Source organism: Gadus macrocephalus, chromosome 3 (assembly GCF_031168955.1).
Source record: "Gadus macrocephalus chromosome 3, ASM3116895v1".
Taxonomy (NCBI): domain Eukaryota; kingdom Metazoa; phylum Chordata; class Actinopteri; order Gadiformes; family Gadidae; genus Gadus; species Gadus macrocephalus.
The window spans coordinates 21,883,338-21,907,609 of record NC_082384.1 but is presented as its reverse complement, the minus strand read 5'-3'; the positions used below and the strand labels follow the sequence as shown (position 1 = coordinate 21,907,609).

The window sequence follows — 24,272 nt, the reverse complement described above, 5'->3', positions numbered from 1 at the left end:
TGACCAGAGCTCGTTCATTCCTGCGGCCCGATTTAAGCGAGTGAGACATGTGTGGGTCAAGCCCGGCAACAATGTCTTTTTAAAAGTTACTTCGGTCCCTGGCTTAGTATATTTCCTACATTTTACATTTAGTCATTTCATGCTTTTATCCAAATCAACGTCAAAGTTAGGTGGGGCACAACCATACAGCATTAAGCACATTCACATTGGAACAGCTCCAGCCAGTTCAAAGGTTGTATGTCGTTAGAGACAAGAGGTGCGACACAACATGCAAATCTAAGGTATGTAAATCGCCATTTTGACAACAGCTCAAGGATATTGGCATAGTGGTCGTTTAGACGTTGACCCACTGACTTTCAATGGAGAGCATGTCTGGCTACACATGTATCTCATAAGCATATTCACAGAGAACATTGTCTGCTTTATACTTCCTATTATGGTTCAATAAATACAAATGCGGGTGTGGGGAAACACACGAGAAGGGGAAGCAGCAGCATGATTGCCACAAGAGATCTACTGTTCAGTTGACGGTTAAGTCCCATTTGAGGTTTACCGTTGGGAAATGTTGAAGCAGCAATGTGTACTTTCATCAGTAAACAAACAAATGTAACGGCCGGAATGGATGGATGTCTGCTGAAACAAGTTATTGCAAAAACCACAATTTCGTAACAGCAGAGTTTGATATTTAATGGTGTGTTTAGGCAGTAGAAGATGCAGTTTACCTGGTCTCCTTGTCTTGCCAGGACAGCGCCGGCTTTAGCTTGGTGCAGTGTGACCCTCCCGTTCAACAAGGCAGGGTCCTGAATGAGAGGAGACGGTGAGGGCAAGTCAAAGGGTCTTACGATCAGCACGTCAAGTGTCAGTGGAGCAGGGCCAGAAAGTATGAAAGCAACATTTAAAAACCAAATAACAACATTTCAATTGCAAAATGTATGCATAGTTTTCTGTGGTTTACGCAACCAACAAGAAGAGACCAAACTGACCTCGATCTTCATGAGTTTGAGGATCTCCTTCTGGGCCTCCTCGAACACGGTGCCGCTGGGCTTGCCGGGGCTGGAGGAGAAGATGCTGTCGGCCCCCAGCTCCTCCTCTGGGTACAGGTAGACCCCGGACGGGGCCTCGTCCAGGGTTACCCTCTTCTCCCTCAGGTCCTGGGGCAGAGCAAACGGAAACCACAGGCCGAGGTCAGGATAAACGCCTCGCTGTTCGTCGGCGGACAACGTTTTATTTTGGGGGACAGGACTGGATGTTTCTAAGCCAAATATTTGTTAATAAATCGATCGTTTGGATTTATCCTGCCGCTGAAATCGATGAACTATGGATAAATGTGTTCTTGGGTATCATGTCGGGGCATTTTGATTCATTCACTGAATCCAAAGCAGGAACATGATGCGTCTGTTTCCTCTTAATCTAATCAAGTCAAACACATGCACTCGTCAAACATCTACAAAGTGTGAAAGGCTTATCCTGTGTGGGTGTGTGCCAGTGTGTGTGTTAGCACGTGCACCAGTCTGTGTGCGTGCCAGTGTGTGTCTGTGTGTGGGTGCCAGTGTGTGCGTGCATGCGTGTGCCAGTGTGTGTGCAAGACAAGTGTGTGTGTCAGTTCGTGTGCCAGTGTGTGCACGTGATTGGTGCGTGCTTAGGGAACGAACCTTGGTGGGCGGGGTGTTGCCTTCGTCCGCGGAGACAGAGATGCGGCCCCTCTCGTAGGCCATGTCAAAGTCAGAGCGCAGGCTTTTCTGCATCCCTGCATGGGCACAAACACATCACACACACCAAACAGCTCAGCTCCCAACACCCATGTAGTTCCCAGTGGTGTTGAAGCTAAACGAGGTCAGTGCACTGGGGAGCTGACAGGTCGGTGATACAACATGACTATGGGGAGAGGGAACTTCATGTCTCCCCCGTTTCACAGAACGATATATCACATCATGTTGGGACCGTTTCATAGAACGAGATATCTCATCATGTTGGGACCGTTACATCGAACGATAAATCACATCATGTTGGGACCGTTTCATAGAACGATAAATCACATCATGTTGGGACCGTTACATAGAACGATAAATCAGATCATGTTGGGACCGTTTCATAGAACGATAAATCACATCATTTTGGGAGCATTTATAGAACGATAAATCACAACATGTTGGTACCACTTTATAGAACGATAAATCACATCATGTTGGGATCATTTATAGAACGATAATCAAAAGGTTGGGACCGTTTATATAACGATATATCACATCATGAAGACCCATTTCATAGAAGTATAAATCACATGTTGGGACCATTTTATAAAACAATATGCAACATAAGGTTGGGACCAGTTTAGTCCAATATATCCCACGTTTCAACCAACACAATGTTAAGGCTTGAACACCGAAGAGCACATAAAAGTCTCACCAGCGATGTCTACCGGCATGGAGATGGTTCTGCTGAGCGTTGGCACTGTCGTTCCGTCTTTCCCTGCTTCCCCACCTACACACAAAAACACACAGCAAAGTGAAGGTCCGTAAGTCAGCAGCGCTCGCGGTCCTCCACCGTAGCAGAGCACAGGGACCTCCGTGCTGAAGCCTGGACCCAGTTCCCCCGGTGCATTGTGGGTGCGAGCGGGCCCACCTTCGCCCTTGACGGCGGCCTCCCGGTGCTCCTCCGTGACGGTCAGGCTGCCGAAGCGCTTGCCGTGCCGGATGGGGCTGGTCCGGGGCTGGTGGGGGGGCACCGGCGGCAGACGCAAGGCCTGCATTTCCTGCATGATGGACAGCGTGTTAGGCTGGGTCGGACCCCCCAGAACTACACCTCGGATCAGATCGTCGTGCCGAGTTTAGATTTGAACCAAAGATAGGCATCGATGGAAGGATGCGGAAATTGCTTGATCCGACGTCAATGTTTGAATGTAAATCGCTTCACGTGCAGTTATTACGACACGGTTTTATAGAACGATGGAACAAGAAAATGTCAGTCAATATAAAGATATGAAATATTCAATGGCGCTATGGGCTTAATAAATCACACCTCTCTCTCTGTCTCTGTGTGTGTGTCTGTGTGTCTGTGTGTCTGTGTGTCTGTGTGTGTGTGTGTGTGTGTGTGTGTGTGTGTGTGTGTGTGTGTGTGTTATAAACTCACATGGCAGAACAACTCATTGGTGAGCCCCAGGTAGTTATGCAGAGCCAGTACAGTCACCCTCTGTAGTCGAACCATGATGATCTGATGAAACACAACGCATGAAACCAAACCGTGAATGTTTTGATCCCTAGTTTCTATCCCAGTGCAGCTTCCTTTAATTTGATGTGGAACCACTATGTTTAAAAATGACTTCCCTATCTCCCAGTGTCTGTTGTATCCTGTAACCTTGTTTGAAATGACTATTCTGCAAGGCTTGCAGATTAGTCATTCAGCAACGTTTCTCTTTGAAAATAGATTTTTTTTTAGCTTCCACCAGACAAACTTGGTTGATGTTCAACACCAACAAATACAATAAAAAAACAACAATACTACTAATATGCCACTTATTGATAAACACGTTATTTTGATTGGATATGCGTTGCTCTACACACAAACAGACAAATGCTACACACGGCTATAGGGCACGTACCTGCACGACCCGCACCAGACTCTCGGGGTACTTCTCGAATATGGACAGGAAGGCCTCAACGGGGAGTCGGAGCACGGTGGAGACCTCGGCCGCCCGCGCCGACATCGTCTTGTAGGGCTTCTGGTGGCCCTTCAGACCCACAACACACAACGGGATCAGAACCACCAAACACTGCACACACTGACACCACCGAGACCTTCTCTTGTGTCTATGGGGTGTGTGGTTTTTGTGGTGGGTGTGGCGTGTGTGTGCGCCGGCGTGTGTGTGTAGTGTGTGATGTTGTGTGTGTGGTGTATGTGTGTTGTGGTACCGTGATGACGTCCAGGATACTGAGAAGGCTGTGGACGCTGTCACCGGGGTAAACCTCCTTCACCACGTTCTCCTTTCCATCCTGAGAGACCGGGACACACATGTCTTGAGTTTCATTTTAACCAGTTCACTTGGATATTTACTCAACGTAACTACGCTTGAAGGGCATGGATCTGGATCACGACCTTCAAATCTCGCCCGTGAAAAGTGTCTTTGCAGGGCAAGATTAAATAGATATAGACAACACCGATGCAAGGCACGTATAATTAATGAGGCATGTTAATGGCTTCATTGACGTAGTTTTACATTACACTCGGGTATACATAGCAACACCGGTAGCGGTGGGGAACACTTGTTTAGTTACTGCTGTGATTTCTAAGCTATGTTCTAATAAGTGCATCATTGATCACCATTCCAGTAAGGCACAGTTCCAGTTTCCCATCCTGGACGACGTAGATGCTGCTATCCGGCTGACCCGGGCGGAACACATGCTCTCCCTGCTGGAACTGCAGGAACACCATGTGCCTGCAAAGCTCCAGGAACAGGGGCTTCTCAAAGTGACCCAGCACACTATAGACACATTAGGCAGGGACGGACGGACATGAAAATAGAAAAACAGTGATTATAATAATAAATATGAAACAAGCTTTTCTGCTTTGGTCAGCAGAACAGAATCAATATTCACATTCGTTCAACTGTTCAATTATTGAAGCCTTTCCCAGTACTTTTCCAGTAGTTGACAGTGAGACAGGTTTAAGTGTCAGGAAAGCAGCCTCACTTGATATATATATATATTTTTTACAATGATTGAAGAGAAATTTCTGCTGAAGATAGCAAGAAAATGCTCTTTCACATGCTTCGTCTTGTTTCTGGAAAATCTTTTCTTTATACGGCAGCTAAGATGAGCCCCTAGGCTAAGCAATTCATCCTGCATACCTTTTATTGATCGAACCGTGGTATGAACAAATCAGGGCATGATCTGCCTGGCACTGAAAACCCTCCAGTCATGAATCGTAAAACGTCTCGGGACATGAATCAAGCGGTGTGTGACCCAGGAAGGAGGTCTGGTCCTGCCAGCCTTACCGGACGTTTTTGAGCATGTAGAGCACCTCGGACGGCAGGTGGGAGTTGGCCACGTCAAACTCTGTGAGGTCCGCCTCCAGCACGGAGGGGGGTGGCTCCTTCGCCTGAAGGATGGGCACCTCCTTCTTAAAGCGCAGGATCCTGGCGAAGAGGAGAGCGAGTCAGGGAGGAAGGGGAGACACCGAGGGAAAATCAACATGACACAAGGAGAAACCATGCTATGCAGGGAGAGAAGAAAGGGATTGGCGCGTGTGACACTGTGCCGGCGTACTTTTTGGCAATGTTGAGCATCTTCTGCTTCTTTTTCAGGCGTGGGCGTGATGAGGAGGAGGTGCCCACTAGGGAAGAGGTAGACTGGGACACCTGGACGGGGGGAGAGGCAGGGACAAGCTCTTCAGACGCTGATGTCATTTGATCATGTGACAGTGGTGGCAGCAGGGCTCCACCACAATGCCCCTGGCGCTAAGAAAACAAGCCTAGATAGTGCATGCCTCCAACGATATCATACACTGGCCCTAATCCAAAACGTAGACTGTAAAACATTCTATCAAAATCCATTGAGTCAATATGTGTGAGGGAGTACTCAACCAACCACACAAGAAGCTTAAATTCCCAATGGCTTCTGTGCAGGCCCTGACTGATAAACCTATTAAAGCATGAATGCCTGGTTTAATCTTTGCTTTCATCTGGTTTGAACACATGCAAAGCATTTGATTTATTCAAATTGGGCTCATATACACATTCTGCATGCCACACATGGGACATTATATACACATTACCTGTATAACTGACCCTCACCTGGACTGAGTCAGACTGATTCACCCCAGGGCTTGGTGAGGGTGTTAACATATGGTGCATTGAGCAATCAGTGTGTACAGGTTCCACCAGCCACTCCCTCACACGCGCCATGAGTACTCTGGCATGGCAACACATTACACCTCCAGCTGTGTATCATAATACTCAATAGCTGCAAATAAACCGGCTCCAACACAGCCTAGTTATGGAGGAGCCAGGCCAATGTCACCCAGATGGAGTTTGGCGTGCATATTGCTACAAGGATATTATATTCAATGCAAAGTCCATTCTGCTAAATGCATGAAGTTATAAACACTGCACATTTGTGTTTCGTATCCGTTTCCCTACCTAGCTTTTAACTAGTTCCACGGCAAGTTGAAAAGTCTAGTTATTGGTGGTCTTGCTCATTATCATAGCCTCTGTATTACCATTACGCTCTATGTAAACGGATGGATTGCCGGAACAATAGAGCAAAAAAACAAAGCAACCAGTATAAAACCCCTGGACAGTCTAAAGCCCCTGTTTTCCAGTCACATGGACCACACTCTTTGCTTTGACTGAAGAACGGACTGAGGACCAGGGCCAGCGAACACACACCTTGCGCATGATCTTTCGCCCATAGAACATGACTTTGTCCCTCTTGCGGAAGCGGTACTTTGGAACTTCCTGGGCTTCCAAGTCTGAAAATGAGAGCAGGTGTAAATTCAAGACTTAGAGCCAGGAGGAAAATTAGGTGCCGGAACAAGTTAAATCCATTACTTTCACATTTATTGTCCTTGTATGTAGATCCGTCCTATAACTTACTTCGAAGCTGGATCCTTCGTAAAATGAAGAAGATGAGGACGGCGATGAGGACTATGACGATACCCGCGCCAATGACCATCCCCATCATCTGACGGAAAGAGGCAGGAGGTCATGGAGAAAGCCATTGCAGTAAGGACATCAATGTCTATGTCCTCTTTTTGGATAACGCTTTAGCACTGACTCATGTCACCGGCTAAACAGGGGTGCAGAAATAATCTCTCGCCCGAGGGTCTTTAGAAATAGGCTCACCATGCTCGTCTGCAGCTCCTCCTCCACAAACGTCTTAATGTTATTGAACCCGGCCTGCTGGAACACAGAAACAGAAGGACACGCCATTGGAAAAAACGCTCCTGGAGCCGCGGTATGCTAGCGGCAACGGTGAGGCTTATGTCACAACAAGGAGCTGGGATGTGGCCGCTCTCCAGCTAGCTGGCTTTCAGGCTGATTAGCTAGCTATCGTGTGTTGAGGAGACACCCTGCTTGTGTGGGCATGACATGCAGGGCGGAGGGACAAATGAGGCGTTGTGGAATGTGGGTGCCCGGGATTTTCCTACGGAGGCGGGAATGTTTGATAATCCAAAAGACGTGAGTGGGGGCTGAGGGGAAAGCGTGACCGTGCGTTTCATCTCATCGGGGTATCCCAGCACAACCCACACATCAGTTGTGTGTGAAAGGTTAGGCCGACATCACCTGACCGAGGTGGGAGTTTGGGGGTGGCAGAGGGATGGACGTGGAATGGAGGAGAAAGGCGCGCAGGACTGAAAGAGATGACGATGGAGCTTGAGAGAGGCGAGGACAGGAATAGAAGGGAGGGACTCGTTTATTGGATCATAACACAGAACACAGAGGCTGGTGGATATGGACGAGGCAAGGCAGGGGTTGTATACCACTGTTGAAACACATGGTAGCCATGCCAGTGTTGCATGACTTGTCAGGAGGGACCCAGTAATAGTCAGCTATGTGTGTTTGAAACCCTGTTTCTTGTTAGTCTGGCATTGCCAGACGAATTGAAATGTCTCTGCATGTGCATTTTCTGAAGAAGAATGTGTGTGGCTGGGATTGGTCGGTCTGTCTCGTATCAGGCAGAAATCTTTTTGTATTGGAGGGCAGCCAGACCTTATCTGCAGATCAAATTAAACATGAGCTTGCAAGATTCGTTCCCAGGCTAGTTTATTGTAAGGTTTTCAGGCAGGAGATCCCTCCCTGGGTGTGTGGTGATGGCTAGTTTAACCTGTGTAGGTTAAACCTGTTTACAGGGGTGACCAACCAACCAACCAACAAGTCTGACTCAGGCCAGGTGAGGCCGTTTAATCCAGCCATCATCCACAGACACACCACACCACATTATTTTCCCATAAGGGGACACATCCCCCTCCGTCCTTCCTGGAGTGGTATCTCCCGCTTGTACCACAGTAACCAACAATGAATAGATATGTTAATATTATTTATAACTTAATCAGCTTTTTAATGATTGAAATCAGCTCAATTTAAAACATGATAACATTGAGCCTTTGAGAATTTTCATGTGGTCGATTGTTGTATTTGACTGAGGATTTTATAGCGCAATGATTTGCATCTTTTAAGGTGTTCCGTCATTGCTAAATAATGGACAAGCTTTGAATTGTATTGACCAAACAGAATCAAGTATTTATTGAGGTTCTAAAACCATAAGTAAAAAAAGATGTGCTTGTGTGAAAAAACCGAAGTGGAACAAGAGAAAGAAGAATTAGTATATTGTAATCCAAGTCCTTGTCAGACACTGATCTGAGTTGGCATTATGGAATTGTGACCAATCCCAAAAAATAGCAATTATGAAATGTTCATTCATGTCATACTGTGTGCATAATTTCTTGTCATCAAGTGTGTGGAATAGCTCTGTTCATGTAGAGTACCAAGTCCAAAGGTTATTCTGTTAATCTTTTTTTTTTTACTGAAGACTATATTGTAGGGCAGGACATTGGAGTAGAGTAGTATAGATAATAAACTCATTGTGATTCAAGTAACCTTTATCCATCTAGAGCAGACTTTGAAGAACACCTTTTCTCATCGGCCCAATGACCTCACCCTGTGATGTGCAATGAGTGTAAAACATGATAAGCTTGTTTGCTGTGCTTCAATAAAGACTATGACGACAAACAACAGTTTTCTTAGGGTGAGACCAATTGTGTTTGAGCTGGCGGCTAGAGCGTTCTCCTATCAGTAGTTATTGATCAGTGGGAGGGGGCCTGAGATAATAGTTTGAACTGGATCCTAGTGATGATAGACTGGCATATGGTGGGAGCGCACAGAAATCAATGGCAAACTTGTAATGAATAATTAATAGCATGAGGGGGAGTTCTCCGTAAAGTAATGATCGTGCAATGTACTCTGGAAGAGTGTGTGTGTGTGTGTGTGTGTGTGTGTGTGTGTGTGTGTGTGTGTGTGTGTGTGTGTGTGTGTGTGTGTGTGTGTGTGTGTGTGTGTGTGTGTACCTCGGAGGCGTCCCCTTGGACCTCTGGTTCCGAGACGCGCTGACCCATTCTGACCTCGCCTCTTCATACGGATGGTCCATCAACGGCCTCTGGAAGACAACGCAAACCCTACGACGTCAGCATCACCACATGTAGTCGAGCAAACCCACAAACGCTCAGCCGATCAGCACGTGCACAAACACAAAAAATGCCCAGCCGATCAGCACGTGCCCAAACCCAAAGATTGCTCACCCCGATGAGCATGTGCACAAGCATGGCAGAACCCGCCCCAAGCAGCCACTGTTGGCTTTGTGACTGGTGGTTGGTCTGTGTAGTGGGTTTATTCATAAAGCCCGCTAAAACACTGGAAGAACACCAACACACAGCTGGACTGGATAGTTTGAGGATGTAATACAGAGCACATGTCTCATTTTGGTAGACTGAACTGCAAAGGCCAACCACACTTTTATTTTCCCCAGAAAGTAAATATTTACATATTCTTTTCAATCTCACAATTGAACACAGAAGACAGCTATGTGGTTGTTTATAAAAGCAATAAATAAGTCATAGATCTAGCAGAGTACTTTTATTAGGCGCACCGGATGTGTGTTGTTCTGTCAGTCGCCAGTTACCAGTAAATACTTCTATATCATTGCAATGCTGTGCAAGGGTATCTATAATGCATTGCGGTCTTACTTGGTATTGTTTCAGATATATGTAATGGCTTCAGTACGGTATGTTTACACACATTAGTCAAGTGCTTAAAAAATTATATAAATCGATATCTATCATCGATAGATATATATCATTTTTTTATGGGCTACGGGCTACGCAATATATTATTTGTATTGATATTATAATGTCAATGCTACTACTTACTCTGTTGCAATGGCTGTTACGAAAGCTTAAGTACTCCATTGGACATCCAAAATGGGTGAGATGTAGCCTAACCCATCAGCCATTAACATCAGCAGCTCATTCAATGCATTACAAGGATTATCAGGCAACAAAATCCTGTTTTGAACTAGATTAATGTGCATAGCTGTATCGAATGTACAACCATTGACAACCACTCACAGTGAGCCACTTTGTTTATTGGTTTTTCTTAGTGTTTACAGAGCATATCGATGTTATAACTATTGTCAAATATATGTCTAACCCAGAGATGACATCATCTCCTGAAGCTTATTAATGTAATATACTGTATATTGTGAAATCTATGTCTCACTCTGGGACACGACATCATCGCCTAAGGGCAGGCATGCTATTGCCTTGTTGAGATTGAATCAGGCAAGAGCTGGGAGTGTCATATTACAAGCAACAAGCACATCAGAATGCTACTACAGGGCTTCAATGAGACTGTATTTTGGATGGGCCAGTGGTAGTGCTAGTAATAGTATGGTTAAATAGGTGACAAGACAGATCAGAATTAAAGATCCTCTTTTCTGAACACAATTAACCCTCTTTTATTTGAATGTTAATTAACCACCTGGGCATTTGCCTGAGCAAGTTAATTGATTTTTTTTTATATGTATTGAGCGTAAATATGGCTTGTTCAACAGAAGTTCAATATCAGATGTATAATAGGTCTAAATCAACCATATTTCTGTATTTTCTACCTCAAATTCAGGGCAACATTACCCCTACATTTTAGGGTGCCTAATAATAATATATTACACATTATCTGCCTCATGAGGGAGTGATCACAATTTGTTGTATGAATATCAGGTGCTGTTATTCTGCAACAGAATGCATCTACCTATTATTTACAGATGGCAAATTTTGAATAGCACATTGCAATTTGCCCTTCTACCATTTGAAGGATCAAACCACTTGCCATTCTAGACTGCTTCAGTATGTATGCTACTCTCCATCTGTATGCAGTATTACACATAGTATTGACATGGTTACAACCACAGCAGCCTGTCAGCTTTCTCTGTGAGCGGAGCTGGCAGTCTCACTCCTGCCAGGGTTTAACCCCCTTACCCATACACCACTCTCTCTCTCTCTCTCTCAATGCATGCTGAATCCCATTGTTCTCAACACACAATGACGCTAGTGTTGATAGCTCCAATCTACCACGGGCCCTCGGCCTCACAGACAGGCCTGTTTTCACTTGGGGCAGCGGTACCCACCAAAACACCAAAGACTATTCTTCAAGGATGCCTACAGTTAAGACAACTGTCATTGCACGAGATATGCTTTCACATTGGCATGCATATTTGGCAAACACATTAAGGCGTGTAGTATTAGAGCTTCATGCATATTACGTGAGAGGACTTAGATAGCATTGTACCGTTGCAAGTTGGTATGTGGCAGAATCAAAACAACAACATGAAAGATATTGCCACATAAGAGCATGAACGCTTGAACACACTTGCAGAAAATCCTAGTCAAGGTTGTCAGTGTGGTCCATGACACTTTAGGGGTGTAGGGTAATACCCACGTCACTTACGACTACTTTGGTGACTTGGGGACAACCTCAGCTCATATTCCTCGAGCAGAAAAAGGTTGTCATAATTTGAACCATTCCAGGCGTTGCACTACAGCCCCAACGCATGACGTTGCGAGAACATTTTGACAGAGAGCGTTGTCAAGCGTTTCCTTTCATGATCACCTCTTTCGGGACACTTCTTGGCGTCGGGAAGAGCGGATTGTTTTGACGCAGTACGGATTACAAACACACCGTTGACTACATATGTGCAGCTTAACCGTAGGGATACCTAGGTTTACACACCGGATCACATGCGTCATGTTGCAATGGCAGCAAGCGTTTATAGATAACGTGACACGTCGTTGAATCACTGGAAAACAATAGGATTAAATTAATCTGAAAGCCGGTCACGGGAGGGGAAAATCAACGGGGTTATACCGTTACCATCCCGATCACAGCTAACGATACAGGGCTCCTCGCTGAGGCCAACTACACTGTACCGTTAGCTTACCCATAGCTAATGAAGAATATTTACTGTATGTATTGTCATGGCGTCACAGAGGTTAGTGCACCGAATAACCATTACAATACATAGATTGCGTATTGGGTTTTCCCTTTGACCTCCACCAACCAGCCAGTTCAGGGCAACGTAAACTACATGTTAATACTTGGATTTTCTCCCCATCTGGTTACTCCATACTGAATACAAATACATGTCATTCTCCCCGGTGGCCCACCCAACGGCAAGCGTCATCGTGCCGTTGGGTGGGGGTGTTTGCAGATATAGAACATTTAAAAGCTTGTTAACCTTACCTAAACTGGGGTACTCCCGTCAATCGTTAATGTCAAACAACGGCTAGCGGAAATCGTCTCTCACGAACAGCAGTGGGGAACGCTGTCCAATCAGGACACGTACATCGCAGACCGTAAGCCAACAGCAAAACAGCGATGGGACCGCAGCCAGAGAGTACGCCTACTTTTATGTAAATATAAGCATTGTCCAATGATCATTGGAAAGCGTTGCTCGTGATTGGTTGGTCATAGTCCCATTGTAATATTATATTTTCTATATTTTAGGTAAGAAGGCTAGATGTGATTGAGGATATTATATTGACCCTACTCGTGTTATAATATAGAGTATATTTAACTAATCTCCTTAAACCACACATGATTATTGTAAAAATAGAGAAAAGGGCGTCGGTAAACAAGTCGATGAGGTCACCCCTGGCTCTGGTCTTGTCCCATACTGGTACACCAGTCACTGATGTAAACATTGTATGGAAGAAGGTTCTTGTCCTGAGGCAAACCCGTTTCAAATATGGATACACACAGAGACATCGATTACCATCTTCCACTCTCCCGCTCCCTTAATGTCTTGCCTATTGTTGTGGTGTTATTTATTTAATTTTTCCCTTTTGATCGATTGTACTGTCCGTATACCTTTCTTATTTGTAAAGCGTCCGAGTACTTAGAAAATCGCTAAAAAAAAACGGATCAATTATTATTACTAATATGGGATGCTAATCAAGTAGATTTAACAATAAAAATGCCAGTCTTCTTATTTTAATGCACATTGACTAACATTTGCTTGGCAAGAAGACCGTTTTTAACTGATGTAGAACAACCAGACATGGATTAACTGTGGGTCAAAATCGAATCTCTTTAGAAGTAAATGTGTTTATTATAATTAAAATTTGGGCCCATACCGTCCCCTGGTGGCAGAAGACAATAACACTAAAATGAACCGGTCGGTCTACCATAATCTCGAGGTCAGGTATTCATACATGCGGTGCAGTGAATAAGCAATTTGTGTCATATAGTAGAGAAGTAAAGAAAAAAGAGAAAATTGACATTTAAAATACATATTTATTGTGAGAGGTTCCAGGTGGGTATGATTACAGCTCAGCAATGGGCTTGTGTGGCCAGTATGGGTACTTGACCTTGTCCAGCTTGGTCTCTGGGAAAGTATCATTGAGATCCTCGACAGTCATTTGGTCGAAGGGAATCATGTTGGTTAACTTGGCCAGCTGAGGGGAAAAAAGCAAGCATATGGACACATTCATACACAGTTGTTATTGTTGTGCATATGACAATAAATCCATCTTGAATCTTGTTTACCTTTATAAATTGGTGGTCAGGTGACCAGGGTATTGTCATTTTTAGACATGATTGTACATTTCAAGGCCGAATTTATGGGTGCAATTTCCAATCTTACCTGTGCCTCATACTGAGCAATGCGGGCCTTGGATTCTTCAACGTAGGCCAATGCATTCTTGTTCTATTAAGATAGAAATATACAGCTTATCATTTCAGATGCCCAACTGGGCAACCACAACGAAAACAAGCCATCCCTCAGTCCAAGAACGCTTTACGTCAACTCTTCGGTCGAGATAACGGAAACAAGATGTCCTGTCCATGCATGCAATAGCCAGATATTCGTCGTCACTTTTGTATTCGGATTTCAGAACATTAATCGAAAACTTCGGTAGCCCTTTGAAACTTGCTTTCCAGTGTTAGAATCTGCAAAACCCAGAGAGACCAAACTAACTAACTGGTTAAAATAATAATACTATTTACTAAATGTTTTACGGTTCTCCCAAGGATTTTGTTTTCCATGGCGGCAGTCACACTAGTCCGCTCTGGCCAAAGAAATAGGAGGAATACGGAAAGCGGTGGCCTAATGGTTTAAATAATGCGTTATCAATGAACGTATTCAGCAGCTTTTTCAAGGCGTAAATGAGGCCAAGAGCTACCAAAAGGCTAGCTATGTTTTTGTGGCGATCCATTACCCACAATTACACAGAAATTAAAAACCCAATTCTGCAGCAGCGGTCTCTGCCAGCTGAGATTTAGGCAGCCCTTTTATAATTGTTTGATCTTTCAGAAATCCTAACAAATATGAGAAGCCTGAAATGATCCATTTCGCTTCACCAATGGCAGGTTTTCATCTGAGCCACTTCACTACATCTTTTTCAGCTGTAGAACTCCTGACGAGAGCAGGGATTTGGGTAAAATCTAGACACTGGCATGAGAGAAGCACTTAATTACCGTATGCCTGAATAGGAAGAAAACAGGTTTGTCATGTACCATCCAATGTTTAAGTTTAGGTACGGCTATTAAACTATCTTTTTAGAAATCGATTATCCAGGGATTAATTTAATCGATTAATAATTTAACTGTTTTGGAAAGGCCATTTAAGATTAAACAGATTCTAGTTAGGGTGGCTTGTCACATGACATCAAGGCCATACATAAAACAAGTACTACAGCTTCTAAAGTGTAGACAGGACCAAAGCCACTGTCCAACAAGGGATGATCATTAGAAGCCTGTCTTTCTGAACTCCTATGTTGGCTTGCACTGGTGAATCCGGGATCCCCTGCATTGATACACATTGATACAGACAGGCAACATTAATTTGGGTTGGACTTACAGACTCTGCTTCCTGTGCAGTGATTACACTGGTCTGGGTGTCCGCAGCCTCAGGGATCTGCAGAGCCTTGAACTGTGGGGATGAAGGAAGACATTGTCGTATGATTGAGTAATGAGGTACCAAGAAACATCACAAACACGGTTGAAACAAATATATAATAGAGTTAAAAGAAAACCCTGCCCCCAGTTCACCTTCTTCTCAAACTCGTCCACCATGCCGGCCTTGGCCACGTTAGTCTTGTAGTGGCTCCAGTCAATGACGACAGGGGTCGGTGGCAGAGAAGTTAGCCTAGTAGAAGACGCATGAACAATAATGCGAAGTCTGCATTTACTCACTATTTGAGGGATTATCTTTAAATTGACGTATGACACAGGCAACCCTCCAGTCACAAGACGATTTGCCTTAGTTGGTCGGTGAATCACTTTACTCAAAACGATAATAAAAATACTAACAGCTACTTATTATATGTAGCTTGTGAAAGAAAAGTAGTCCTCGAAAGTTGCATCGGCACTCACTTGGCAGAGATGGCATCGCTGCGGGTCTTCAGAGCGTTGAACATGCTCCTCTGGTTGGCTGGGATGCGCTCGGCGAACGACACCCAGTCGATGGCTTTGAGGGCTACTCTGCGACCTGCCATTGTGATCTATCGAAACAAGACGGAAATAATTGACATGCAGTTGGTCAATGTAGAATGGCAATCGAGAGGATTACCGTTTCGTTCCCTATGGCATTGACGTAAGGGTCACTCAAACATGTGCAAACATCGCATCAATAACTTTACACATGTTGTGATTGGTTGCAAGTTATTGCCGGGGTTATTGGTGTGCGGCATTAAGACTCAATAGCCCACCAGACAGGACAGAATTTCAACCAAATGACAGAATAGTTCGGTAAGAGAGTAACCTTTCTGACAGCTAGGACGGCAACGTAATATAGAGCACTAGCATCCAGGCTAGCTAGCTGGCAGTCTGCAACCAGCCAAGGTCAGAATACATTCTGCCCTTCGTGTCTGACAGTGAATGTGAAATCGAGGAAACCTATATGTTTTACATAGCATACACGTGCATACATGGATGATCGACAAATAACCCAATTTAAAGACACATTCGCTGAATTGTACTTTAACCAACCACTGTCTCTTCTAATGTCTTACCTCGAAGCGATAGAGTCTTCTGCGAAAGTGCGCAACTGCGGAAGCCACTTTTCTTCAGTCAAAAGGTTAAGGGCGGAAGCCAGTTACCGCCCCCCACTGGTGACCGCCATGTATGATAATAACTAGATTAGGCCAGATACTGGGATTTTGGTGACAGTCATGCATTAATAATAATAATTATATCTGTGGAGTAAGCCAGATATTGCCTTCTATCGGGGACAGTCATCTATAAATAATAATAATAATAATAATAATAATAATAATAAAGGTAGAGTAAGCCTGATACTGCCCCCTATGGGTGACCGTCATATATGAATCATAATTATCACGGCAGCCTGAGGCTGCCCCCTATGGGTGTCCATCATGTATGGCAGAGTATGCCTGATACGGCCCCCTATGGGTGACCGTCTTGTACGGCAGAGAAAGCCGGATACTGCCCCCTGTTGGTGACCGTCATGTATGAATTATAATAACAACGGTCACGTCAGGGGCGCAGCGTTCCTTTCACTTTACATGCGTAGGGGCGCTTAAGCACAAAGATAAAATAACATAGAAATGGAGAAGGAGATTGAGAAATAACTTTTTTATTTTATTACAATTGTAGCACGTTTAATTAAGAATAATGTCACACTCTTTCTTTGCATATAGGTCGACATACATGTAATCTAGCAATTGAGAATACCTAAATCTTACATATTATAATTAAACGTGTAACAGTTTGTGTAGCTTTAAAGCTAATACCAAAAAATGTATAGACCTATGACAGTATATTTATGTAATGAATTTTAAGATGAGGCGAATAGACCTAGGCTTGTTTGTGCGAATAAACTTGCCCCGTCATCAGCAGTTATAACTATATCGACTCCTGAAGTAAACCTGCTGTGTATTTATTCAATAGGCCTACGTATAATAAAACTAAAAATACAATTCCATAAAAATATACCATCTGAAGAAGATACAGGACAAATGTAGGCCTAAAAATTAACATTTCTCAGGGAAACCCTTAATAACATTAAGAATGAAAAAATAGGACTAGCCTATGTCTTGACGCTCTAATGTAAAGTAGCCTAATGGTCCAAGAATAAGACTCACACCACACGTTAGTTTTAACTCAGCCCCGTTTCAATGGATTCCAATGGTTTCAATCGCGTAACTCAGGTTTTTAAATAAGTAACACTCATTCACACATTTCACTTGTTTATTTTTTGAAAAACATTTTTAAAATCACTTTAGCAAGCAACTGAGGATTTCTTTGATAAGGAATGTATGTACACAGTACAAATACAGAGATATTCAATAAATACCATTTTTAATCGTGTTTCCCAAGCAATGTCAGAGGGCTTACAAACACTCAACTTTTTATTTACAAACCGAAACTTTTAGACAAAAGTAGGCTACTTCAAATATCTTCCCCATCAAGGCCACCTTGTGATAGTAAGAAATTAGGATTCTAAATACGCTTTCTAAAAAATATATATTTCATTTATTATTATTATTTTCTATAAATTTGGCAGACAGGTTATTTCATTAAAAAAAATACTGTCTGCACGGGACACAGTCCCGAAACTAAGGCTGTTGAAAACTGAATTTCTTCCGTAGGCCAGTCAATGAGTTAGGATAAAGCTGGTGGTCGCCTGTTCTATTAAGCACATTGGTCATAAGGCACTAAGTCCATGTAAGTACTTTTCTGTTGCTGGTATATGCCTACTAGGCCTAATATACAGTTTATTATTACATTCATGTAATACAATGAGATTTAATCATGAGTAGCAATTCGGACTGTTGTTAGGCCCAATACGTTTTCGGTTCCAATTGTAGGCCTATATTTAAGGCATGTAGGCCTTGGTGGAAATAACCTGAGAACTATGTTTCAATTAATCAAGGCCCGTGTATCCATAACTTAACACATTTGGCCTAACCGAAATATAATTGGATGGAGCAGAGTTCGTTTGGTTATTTGACTGATTCTCTACACTCTACATAGTTTCAGAAATACATCCCAACTGCCATCCGCAAGGTAAATGCAAACATCCAAATACACTAAAAACATTTCTATATGGTCATGTATTTCCACCATCAATAAACCCTTTGGAAGACCATTTAAGACAAGTAGTACATCCCATAAGTGACCGGTCCACCGAATAGTCCCGGGACGGGCAGGGTAGGCCGCTGGAACGCGTTGGAGTGTCCGTACATCGATGGAGAGCCGAGATGCGCTCCGAGGGGAAAGGGGAGCGCAAATGCAGGCAGGACGGGCTTGGAGGCCAATTTATACTTTTCCAACTCGGCCTCCTGCAGTCTTTTGGCTTTTGCCCTTCTGTTCTGGAACCAGATCTTCACCTGCGTCTCTGTCAAGTTAAGTGAGTTGGAGAACTCGGCTCTTTCCGCGATGGACAGATACTGTTTCTGGCGGAACTTGCGCTCCAGCGCCAGCAGCTGCGAGGTAGTGAAGGGGGTTCGAGGTTTTCGGTTGTTTTTGTGCTTCCTTAACGCGCACGTAGATGGGCTGGCGCTTCCTACAGACAGCAAAGAAATCAAACAGGTAAGTACAAACAGACACCCACTTTAACATAACATTTTGTGTTATCTCTCTCTCTCTCTCTCTCTCTCTCTCTCTCTCTCTCTCTCTCTCTCTCTCTCTCTCTCTCTCTATATATATATATATATATATATATATATATATATATATATATATATATAATAAATAAAGATAGATAGAGAGTATAGTTATAGGTACAGATATATATGGCACTACATGATGTAGGCCTATTCATTCAGCAACTGCAACTTTGCTCCCTGTCAGTAATTGTTTGTGGTGAGATGGGAAAAACGGGCACTAATAATTTGAATGACCTCGTTCAACCAAAAACTAAGAATAGAGTCCATCAGGAATATTAAGAGGAATATCAGGAATACTGTAGCCCTACTGTAACACACACACACACACACACACACACACACACACACACACACACACACACACACACACACACACACACACACACACACACACACACACACACACACACACATACACACACACACACACACACACACACACACACACACACACACACACACACACACACACACACACACACACACACACAAACACACACTGCGATCGTTCTCATGAGCACTGCCGAAGCATCCATGCGTCTCACCAACAACAACATAAGATCCTGGGTAACTGAGATGGAAGTAGAATGGATAGTCCTGGTAACACTTACGCGGAGGAGTCGGGAAGGAGGACCCGTGGAACCAAGTGCTCTGGTCTTTCTCACCAAACGGCGGACAATCATCGCTGAGCGGACTACTGGACGCGTTCTGTGAACCCTCTCCAGAAACTTTCCTCTCGGCGTAAAAAGTCCTCGGAGAAAACTGCGGGCTCTGCCCCGCCACGGGTCTGACCGGGACTAGACCCAGGTCTGGAGGGGTGTAAGAAGTCCGACAGGTCGTGGTCGTTTTAGATATCAACGATTCAACGCTAAAGGGAAGACTGGTCCGCTGGGGTTTGTATCCTTTGTCAGTGGTCATGTCTTTGGGTTGGAAGTCATCTCCCTCCGTGTCCGTGGTCTCCTCTTTATGTGGCGCTGGTTTGGTGGCTCGGGACGGCGAGCCCTGGGTAGGATTCATCATCAGACAAGGGAACGTGGGGCCATGCACCTCCGAGGGGCCAAGGTACAGCGGAATGGAGTCAGCAAGTGCGTGTGTAGTGTCCAATGTGTTTGCGCGCTGTCAGAAAGTTACCCAATACCTTTACGCACGGGATGGGAGTCGTCTATAACAGGGCAGTCACTGCTCCCTTCCCCCGAGCAGACCAATCGGTGGACTTCGTGACGTCCTGACAAGCGTTTGGATTCGCCCACTGACTCCGAGGGGGGACATGAAGAGGCCTTTTGAAAGGAATGAGAAGTTAATCATACAGACCCCATGCTGCGCGGGGGTATTGATGGCTCACGGGGTTTTGTCTCCGCTTAACACAAAGTAGACCAATTTTAACGCAATTAAGCAGTGGGGAGGACTATTTACATCCAAAAAGTAGGGGCGCCTTTAGACCTTTCTGTAACATAATCGCAACTAAGTAAGTAAAAAAAAAAAGAGTGTACAAAAGAACGACCCGCTATCAGAGAAACATTCGTGGTCAACTTTGAATTCCAAAGCACGTATTTTACACATCTCTTCCAAAAATGATAGCAAAAAAAAATGCGATCAGATGAAAATACCCGATCACTTCATGTCCTTTCGTAAAAACAAAACAAATAATTAAAAAAAATGCTCAATAACACCTAAAAATATCTAAAAAGAAATAAATAAAAAATTGAAACAAAGCGTGAGATAAACAATGCAGAAAATAAATTGATTAGGCATGACTGTTGGTCACAGCATTATGGCCGATTCAAGACCTGTCACCAGCCTTTTTATGGACCACAATGGACTCCGCGGAGAAACAACGGGCGTGTTTCTGGGTCCAGGTCAAAGTGTTTAATAAGCCAGACGAGTGGTGTTGTGGAAGGCGCCAGGCGCTGGGATCAAACAGGAGATACCTCAGAGGAGGAGGAGGAGGAGAGGCGACGCGCAACTCCACTTCATCAATTGTCCTCAGAGTATTTCATAGTCCACTGCGTGCTATGCCGAGAAGAAAAGATCTTCTGACGCTTCATTTTCCACTTTTTTAGAAGACGTTTGGAGAGACCGTGAACGACGAAAAATAGCAACGCATAAGACACAAAATATTTTTATAGTAGGCTTATATATATAATACATATATATATATATATATATATATATATATATATATATATATATATATATATATATATATATATATATACACACATAAAAAAATCATGTGTAGGATAAGCCCTTAGTGTTTATTTTAAGAGTTGGTTTTAAGAAAGAATAACAAAGCCCATTTGGATCCCGAGCCCTTCTTTTCATTTTTTAAGTGTTAGTTTATAAAAATGACTTGCTCATATTAAGCTGAAGTTGCATGTTTATTTGGTGTCCTCGTGGCAGATTTATTCATTTACATTGTATTAGTTTACCAACTATTATAGGCTGTTTCAAACGACTTGTGGTACGTGACTATAATAAATCACTTCCCAAAGGCCAGCCGAAAGAAAACAATTAAGGTTCGTTTACCAAATGAGCAAACAGAAGCTCGCTTCAAATTATGTCTTTCTTTCTCTCTTTTCTTCTTTCTCTCTCTCCTTCTTTCCCTATTTCTTTTTAATTTCTTGTTTTATTTCATCCTTCTTTCTTTCTTTCTTTCTTTCTTTCTTTCTTTCTTTCTTTCTTTCTTTCTTTCTTTCTTTCTTTCTTTCTTTCTTTCTTTCTTTCTTTCTTTCTATCTTCCTTTCTTTCTCGTCTCCATGCTTTCCTCCCTACTTGCTGTTTAAATCCCTGTGGTGCTAACAGTCATTTACCAGACCATAAAGTGGGTTGACCATTTGACTTGAGAAAAGCCCGACAGTGAGCCCTCTCCTTCATTTCCTATCTGAAAAGCTACCCTTCTCTCTCTCCCTCCCTCCCCTCTCTCTCTCTCTCTCTCTCTCTCTCTCTCTCTCTCTCTCTCTCTCTCTCTCTCTCTCTCTCTCTCTCTCTCTCTCTCTCTCTCTCTCTCTCTCTCTCTCTCTCTGCTGACACACCAGGGCCCTCTTGGGACCCAGCTGGTTTGGTTTAGATACTAGCAGCAGCCATGTACCCTGCGCTCTATCTAATCTGCACGGTGTCGTGCGAGACGGGGATGAGAGTCGAACTGTATAGCACGCATATTCATACAGAGATCATGTGATACATGCTAACACACACACACACACACACACACACACACACACACACACACACACACACACACACACACACACACACACACACACACACACACACACACTCAGAGTAGATAAAACCCCCCCCTTGAGTACTGCATTTAACCACCCCCTCCGTCGGTTTGTCCAGTGTATATCATTTCGGACGCCCCCTAGCCTGACCCTCAAGACATTTCTTTAACAGCATGCAGGCGAGTGAACTGTGTCAGAAGTCGTTACCAAGTTTGAAAGCAGATCTGTCCTTCAAGGCCGGACTGGGCCCAACGGGAAGCACTTTCCCCTCTGCTGGGACCAGTAATGAAAACGTTTCTTTTTCGTGTGTATGTATGGGGCCATGTCCAATACTCTCATTGCTTGGATGAAACCACTCAGACGCTCACTCGAGTGCTAGTGCCAGGGTTTGGCACGTCAAACCATACGTGAGAAAGCCAGGCAGGGTTATTCCTAATGTGCTTTTTTTCTTTCATGTCGACTTGCTTGACATTTGACCCGTTTCTACTTACCCAGAGACTCAGGATTTCACGGGGATTCCTTGCCTTTTCCCATCTTTCTCCAGGTCTATGGATCAGGGTCTCCAGGATCCCAAAAAGGGATCAGATCTTTTGTGATCCCTTAACGGCAGTCGGTTCTGATGTGGTAGGGGCTGAGAGCATCACTGTGTGCATCCACTGATTGACATTCCCACCTCTGGTATGTACAGACAGTTAGCCGTTGGTTCAGGTGTAGTGAAACCCTGAGCATCACCGTGTGCATCCACAGACGAACACTCAGAGCTCCGCTGAGTGCGGACAGAGAAGCGTGCCCCGTCCCACCAGCAACAATGTGCCGTATTCCCCGCTGTAGCGAAAGTCCTCCGGCAAACAGAGCGGTCCTTTAGTACAAGGGAGACGTGATGTACGCGGAACCCAATACCTGTGAGATGTGTTGACATGGGGGCACAAAGCATCACGGGTAACCCCCCCCCCCCCCCCCCGCCCCACTGGATGATATGCTTTGCTAACATGACAGTGTGTAGGTGGGGGTGAGGGTAGGAGGTGTGGGGGGGGGGGGGGTCAGCATGTGTCCCTCGTGCTCACACTGTAGCACTCACTCACTCGTCTCGCGGGGGGAACTCTGCAGGCAATCCGTGGCAACGGTTATGCTACATGAGGCCAAAGGAAATGTTAGGTACTAGCACACTGTGACGAACCTCTGAACCAAAACATCTAAAGGTGAGGTGAAAGAACAATAGGTAATCATGGATTATTTTGGTACATGTTTCGATATGTTCAGGCTGGATAAACATGCCTTTTTATTTAGTTCACTAGCGTCACTGTTGTGAGACTGGCTTTAATTGCAGGCCCGATGACTGCACTGCATCATAGGATATATTAATCTGATTTAACAAGTTGATCTAATCCACATCAGACTGCTTAAGCCTACAATTAAAGCGTTTGCCAAAACCACTTCCTGTCGTGGCACCACGGTATCCTGGGTAATAGGAGATTGATTTGAGCTTTTAAAATGAAAGCGCATGGTGATAGATTCTTGTTTGACTAGATCAAATCGATCCCATGATGAAGTTTCCCATCGCATATCATCTGGCTTATCTTGAGAAAAACGAACAAAGCCAAACAAATTAAATGTAACATTTGAATGCAATCTGTTTAAATATGTTGCATTGCATTTCAATAAAAAAGCCACTAAAGCCTTTTGAAGAACAATGATTCTGTATGTTTTTTATCCAGAACTCTTAAGTCTCTCCATCCAGCACGAAAAAACAACAACATTTTTATTGTGGGACTGTGCATGGGACTTCTCCAGCAGTGCACTGGACGGCCAACACAGATTGATAGGGAGAAAAACCGCAAGAGGTGACAATGCAAATTGGCAATTTTGCCTGGCTCGACTTTAGCCATACAAATGAGCATTCTTGAGGAAAGTCTAGAGACAATGTGAGTGGGCAAGTCAGGCTGAGGGTTGGAGCAGTGTGGCTACTCTGTGGTCTCATTCACAGACCCAAGAATGTCGCCGCAAGCTCCAGCTCTCAGTGCAGCCAAGGTTGTGAGGCAGTACATTTGAGAAGGAGAAGGAATAAAACCTAGGCAGCATCATCAATTTTCTCTCAACTCACTTTGCTTGCAGCCCAGCAAGGCTCATAGCAGGAACAACTGTATGCGTTTCATCGATTTGGATTGTATTACACCGATTGTTCATTAAAATGTAGGCCAAAGTGTTTTGGAACTGAAAGCACAAACCAGATCCTGATTTTGTGGTCTATATCAATTTATACGATTTTATTGCAGCAAAGCCACATTTATGTGAAAACCTCTGCAGTCATTGTCGTATAATTAGATGTCAGATCTATCTTTAGAAGACAAACAACCAGTCATGATCCAGTTTATG

At 44.0% G+C, this 24,272-nt stretch overlaps 3 protein-coding genes across 8 annotated transcripts in view; all 3 read right to left on the bottom strand.

The window, feature by feature from the left end:
• pnpla6 (patatin-like phospholipase domain containing 6) overlaps nucleotides 1-12,441 on the bottom strand; it is a 31,833-nt gene extending 19,392 nt beyond the window's left edge. For 5 of the 6 annotated variants that reach the window (XM_060046452.1, XM_060046455.1, XM_060046454.1 and 2 more), the window contains exons 1-16: nucleotides 12,287-12,441; nucleotides 9,061-9,149; nucleotides 6,839-6,895; nucleotides 6,590-6,677; nucleotides 6,383-6,465; nucleotides 5,262-5,353; nucleotides 4,991-5,131; nucleotides 4,318-4,477; nucleotides 3,909-3,989; nucleotides 3,599-3,727; nucleotides 3,130-3,210; nucleotides 2,623-2,752; nucleotides 2,407-2,481; nucleotides 1,653-1,747; nucleotides 984-1,151; nucleotides 723-800 (exon numbers count right to left, since the gene is read on the bottom strand). In XM_060046452.1, the coding sequence (XP_059902435.1) occupies nucleotides 723-800; nucleotides 984-1,151; nucleotides 1,653-1,747; nucleotides 2,407-2,481; nucleotides 2,623-2,752; nucleotides 3,130-3,210; nucleotides 3,599-3,727; nucleotides 3,909-3,989; nucleotides 4,318-4,477; nucleotides 4,991-5,131; nucleotides 5,262-5,353; nucleotides 6,383-6,465; nucleotides 6,590-6,677; nucleotides 6,839-6,895; nucleotides 9,061-9,108 (1,506 nt within the window). In that variant the 5' untranslated portion in view covers nucleotides 9,109-9,149; nucleotides 12,287-12,441. The remainder of the gene's footprint in view (nucleotides 1-722; nucleotides 801-983; nucleotides 1,152-1,652; nucleotides 1,748-2,406; nucleotides 2,482-2,622; nucleotides 2,753-3,129; nucleotides 3,211-3,598; nucleotides 3,728-3,908; nucleotides 3,990-4,317; nucleotides 4,478-4,990; nucleotides 5,132-5,261; nucleotides 5,354-6,382; nucleotides 6,466-6,589; nucleotides 6,678-6,838; nucleotides 6,896-9,060; nucleotides 9,150-12,286) is intronic. The other variant, XM_060046453.1, reaches the window with a different exon arrangement.
• Nucleotides 12,442-13,319: 878 nt separating this feature from the next.
• LOC132453580 (ATP synthase subunit d, mitochondrial-like) lies at nucleotides 13,320-16,207 on the bottom strand. The gene is made up of 6 exons (XM_060046530.1): nucleotides 16,057-16,207; nucleotides 15,419-15,546; nucleotides 15,095-15,191; nucleotides 14,904-14,975; nucleotides 13,689-13,751; nucleotides 13,320-13,500 (listed from the first exon to the last, which is right to left on the bottom strand). Exons 2-6 carry the CDS (start codon nucleotides 15,538-15,540, stop codon nucleotides 13,369-13,371), a joined length of 486 nt encoding a protein of 161 aa, XP_059902513.1. The 5' UTR covers nucleotides 15,541-15,546; nucleotides 16,057-16,207; the 3' UTR covers nucleotides 13,320-13,368.
• Nucleotides 16,208-17,240: 1,033 nt separating this feature from the next.
• Nucleotides 17,241-20,154, bottom strand: LOC132453570 (homeobox protein MSH-C-like). Its single transcript, XM_060046518.1, has 2 exons — nucleotides 19,287-20,154; nucleotides 17,241-18,572 (listed from the first exon to the last, which is right to left on the bottom strand). The coding sequence occupies exons 1-2, from the start codon at nucleotides 19,693-19,695 to the stop codon at nucleotides 18,157-18,159; spliced, it is 825 nt and encodes a 274-aa protein (XP_059902501.1). The 5' UTR covers nucleotides 19,696-20,154; the 3' UTR covers nucleotides 17,241-18,156.
• Nucleotides 20,155-24,272: the final 4,118 nt, after the last annotated feature.